The sequence below is a fragment of the Eurypyga helias genome, unplaced genomic scaffold, assembly GCF_000690775.1.
Source record: "Eurypyga helias isolate BGI_N326 unplaced genomic scaffold, ASM69077v1 scaffold35359, whole genome shotgun sequence".
Taxonomy (NCBI): domain Eukaryota; kingdom Metazoa; phylum Chordata; class Aves; order Eurypygiformes; family Eurypygidae; genus Eurypyga; species Eurypyga helias.
This window is the reverse complement of record NW_010273305.1, coordinates 13,063-17,668: the sequence shown is the minus strand read 5'-3', so window position 1 is coordinate 17,668 and position 4,606 is coordinate 13,063. Positions and strand designations below refer to the sequence as shown.

Here is a 4,606-nt window from a genome sequence, read left to right as displayed (position 1 = left end):
TGGAAGGGACCTTAAAGACCATCTAGTTCCAACCCCCCTGCCATGGGCGGGGACACCTTCCACTAGACCAGGTTGCTCCAAGCCTCATCCAGCCTGGCCTTGGACACTTCCAGGGATGGAGCATCCACAGCTTCTCTGGGAAACCTGTCCCAGTGCTTCACCACCCTCAATTATGTTCTGGTTCTCGAGGACTCCCCTGAAGGAGCTACCGCAGGACAGCAGCAGGCACTGCTCTGTAAGCGCTGCCATGGCCTCCACGTCAGACTGCGAAGCTGCAATATGCACGTGCGGATTTCAAGGTTAGGGAAGCTGAGCATTCAGAGCTCGACGTACAGCGTCCTACCCGTGCTGTAATCCTGCTGCTCACCACAGAGCAGCCCTGCAGCCCAGAGGGTATCAAGTGCATCCCCCAACCATGCGACAAGCACAGACTAGAGCCATCTCGCCAGGCCAAACCAAACTCAAGGGCTTCTGGGCTGTAACAAGGAGCCAACGCAAGGAAGATGCAACAGCAAGGTCAGGTCCAAAGTGTGAACGCCTGATCGTTTCCTCTGCAATCAGCATCCCTCTTCCAAACTTTGTGAAGAGGCAGCACTAGCTGCACTGTGCTCACAGCTCCAGTCCCATGAACTCTTTGCAGCAAACAAAAGAGGAACTGCCTTGAAAACGAGGTGTTTAAAAAAGCAGCTGTAAGGGACAAACCTGCTCAGTGATCTGCAAAACCAATCGAGGACCTCAGACTGGTAGTGCTGTATCCGCGTGGGAACAGCCTCCGTCTGAGTTCCGCAGCCCGCGATGCTCTGCACCCGCGTGCGCAGCTACCGCGCGCACGGTCACGCTGCTGGTGACTGGGGAGAGCGGGAACCCGAGGGCAACCGGTCTGCGTGCAGGAGAGACAGAGCTGGGCTGCCCCGGGGCTCAGCAGGGCAGCGTGTGCAGGAGGCTAACCACTGCTAGGAGCCCGTGTTTACAAACACCAACCTCACGAAACTCTCCGTTACCTTCCCGGCTTTGTACTGCAACTGCAGGAAGCTGCAGGAACTTCTCCTCTCCCCTTCACCACCATTTGACATTTTACCTTTCCTACACGTGTGCTAATGTTTTCTCAAGCCTGCCGAGGTTGTTCGTTTTTTCTAGCCACCATTTTTATCTGGAATCACCTCTCTGCAATTCAGAGCCCATTTGGAAACAGAGTAGGTCACATTTAGCATGTATTAACCCAAGAGACACGCTCTTTTAAAAACAGAAATAAACCCAGCCCTGCGTTAAGGTGCATTATCTCGTCGGATGGTCTCACCGAAGGCGTCTGGAGAGAATCAGTGAAAGAGGTTTCAGAAGGAAGGCAGACAGGAGCATTCCCGTTAAAGCTGCTCTCCTGAGAAGAGGAGTTTGGCACATCCGCAGTGCTGGGTGACTGGCTGGCTGCGGCGGGCACCGCTAGGTCAGAGATCTGAGAGGGATGGACGGGCGGAAAAGGTGGGGTGGAGCAGGAGGAGGAGGTAGAAGAGAGGAAAGGAGGTATGGAGACTTGGTTGTGAGGCACGAAGTCCTGGGAGTAGGACCTAAACACAGATTTGTACTACAGGATGCAGAGACGTACAACACAAAAACAAGGAAGATGGGGAAAGGACAGAGACAGACAAGAGAAAAAGCAGTTAGATCGGCAGTAGCGCAGCAGTGACAGCACAAGGCATTTCTGGCACCTCTCCGTCGGGAGGCCAACCCGAAGACAGGCAGCACTCTTTCATCACCCACAAGCTAGAGCAGGAGTTGCTACCTGCGACACGTCAGCCAGCTTTTTCATGGAGAGGCGTGTTCTTGCACAACCAGCAGCTCGGCTGCTCATCCCACAGAGGGAAAGTGGGCACCGGGGTGGTCGGCTGCGGGTATCCAGCCTTCGCTAGGAAGGGGGAAAGGCTGGACATCTCCGCACTGCCTACGACAGTGACCCTGAAAATCGCTTGTGCGGCTGAAAGGATGCGAAGGCATACAGAAACCATGACTGCGAGCATGCTGGAAATGTCTAGGCAGGGAGAAGTACTCCGAGTGCGTCTTGCTTTTCTGGGATTTTCCACAGGATCCAAATTTAAGATGCTGTTTGCTCCAGCCCTGTAATTTAACAGCGACTGTGTCAAGTCTGTTCCACAACACACAGCTCCCAGGGAGGAGTGGCTGGATACTGTCTTCAGAATTGCCCTGAAGGATAAAGGAGATTACAGCACTACTCCTTCCCATTTGAGAAACACGGGGAGTAAAAATGGTAATTGCCCTCAGGAGCGAAAAGTTCCTTATCAAACCCATCCTTTAATGCCGCGCCTCCAAGAGTCAGCTGAAGAGATGAAAAGAGATCATCTGCGTGAAGCTGTATTTCACTCTCTCTCCTAATCATCAGATTACTGTTGAGATAATATTAAACAGGGTGCAGTGGGAATATATCGTGCCAGAAAAACAAGAGCAACCCTCTGTCTTTTAACATCTGGTGCTGGTAAGATCTGCCATCAGGGTAAGTCCAAACCAAAGCCGATGCCCATCAAAGACAGACGATCACCCTAAACCTGCCGGAGAGGAGTTTATTTTAAAACCTGTAGGAGCTCGGCCACTAGTGAGATGTGTGTCGTAGCCAAGCGGATCGAAGGAAGACTCACACCACCCAAAAAAGCCCCACGCCGAGACGACGCTGCGGCGGCTGATCTGCTGCAGGCGGCTGGGGCGTCACAGCTCCCACCAGGCACCCACACAGCTTCCTCCCACCGGGCTGCAAAGCCGCACCGCTGCGACGTAAAAAGGAGAAGGGGAAACAAAGGCACGGAACGGGGAAGTCAGGCTACGTTTTCTCAGGAGAGTTGAGCGGGTGATAAAAAGCAAAGCTCCGTCTGTCACCCGAGCGCGGCAGCATCCACCGTGGCAGTGGCATTTTCTTTCCGCATCGGACGTGAGCTTAAAAAATCTAAACTGAGTACAGCCACAGGCCAGAAGCCTGGGCAAAAAACCACTTTTCCACTACAAAGGAAAGGAAGAGCAAAGGTCAACGGCTAGACTTTACCTTCCACCACCTCAATGCTCGTGGTTGCCCTCCGCCACGCGTGGAGTCTGGCAGCGCTCTGGGTGTATTCCTGGGGCCCACAACGTATCGCAGGCCGGAATACAGACGAGCAGAGGGACATGCTTTGGGAAGGGAGCTTAGAAGACTACTGAAAAATAATTAAAATGCAAATCCCTACCCACATGCCTGTGGCTAAAAGGAGACTGGCTCTAGGACAGGCTCCACTCTCTCTTCCTGCCCGTTTCTTTCCGGATGAGCAGCCCTGGCTCCAGGGACACTGTCAGCTTTTGGTGCTGCCTCAGTAACAATGACAAGTCTAATCTCAGTATTTACTTTCTGCCTGGATAAATGCTCTACATCTATTCATTTTCACTTGCATGGCACAAAACACTAAATCCCTCCTAAGACGCCAGGTTCATGACATCATCTTGGCTCAGCAGATTTATTATGCTTGCCCCGTCTCCCTGGTATTCCATGATCTCACCAACGCTAATATGCCAACTACCACCCCGAGTCCCAGGCTGGACCCCAAAAAAGAACAGGAGCAAAGCAAATGGAGACCCACTGGAGAAGGCACTCGACAAATGCTGTCCCGGTAACAAGATCCTCTGCTCCAGGGAAGGAAATAATTTGCTCAAACAGGACCTATGTGCCAGCTCCCCTAGAGCCGAGCTTCCTGCGCCCACAGGAGACGACGGCATGCGCTGTCCTTCGCTCTGTAGTTGATGGACATCTTGCCCCGAGGAGTCCGGTTTTGTCTTTTCCCAGAGAGTACGCCAGGCTTGTGCAAAGCAGCGCTGGAGCTCACGCAGGGCAGGAGTGAAAGGAAATTGCTGTCCTCAATCAAGTCACTCGGGGACAGGCAGCACCCCGCGAAGCTCTCGCGCTGCCTGATGGTGCTGGCAGGGTTAGTTCAGGCCAAACGCCAGTCCGGAGAGCTGAGACGTTGCCTGGGACACTGCCTGCAGGCTGAGCTGGAGCCTGGGGAGATGAATTACTGCTTCTGGGGCAGGAAAACGTGCACAGATTTCACCTTGTTTAGTTTCAGAGACATTAATCCAAATCCCAGGCAATTTAGACTTAAATATAACATATTACTGCATAAATTCTAAAAGTTTGAATGTGGATACATTACTCCTGACAATCACTATACATTCATCTCTTCTCAGCCTCATGAATACACCTTTCAAATCAATATCTTGGCACAAGATGTGTTGAAAATGCTAGTTTAAGGCCCAAGTACCCAGGAAAATGCATTAATCTTCATTATGCGATGCGTGAACAATCATTTAACGACGCAGACATGCTCTCAGCATGCTGTTAACAAAGGGAACAGGGCAGAGAAGCCTTTGGTGTGCTGGCGTTAATTAGCCAGGCTGCTCTCGACTTCCAATCTTCTTGTAAAGTTGCATCTTGTAGAAAGCGAGCCAGGGAGCTCCCTCCTTCCTCCGGAGCCTGCAAGCAGCTCTGGAATTCCAGCTATGCAGCCGTTCTGGGACAAGAGCCAAGAATGAAGCATACTTTTAAAGGGGAAAAAACCACCCTGCGATGGGGATGCTGTAC

At 52.2% G+C, this 4,606-nt stretch overlaps 1 protein-coding gene across 1 annotated transcript in view; it reads right to left on the bottom strand.

Moving 5' to 3' along the window:
• Nucleotides 1-4,606, bottom strand: part of RAPGEF1 (Rap guanine nucleotide exchange factor (GEF) 1) — a gene marked incomplete at its 5' end in the record, with an annotated part of 28,373 nt that overhangs the window by 13,855 nt on the left and 9,912 nt on the right. The window contains one exon of the mRNA XM_010159439.1: nucleotides 1,298-1,579. Coding sequence (XP_010157741.1) covers nucleotides 1,298-1,579 — 282 coding nt within the window. The remainder of the gene's footprint in view (nucleotides 1-1,297; nucleotides 1,580-4,606) is intronic.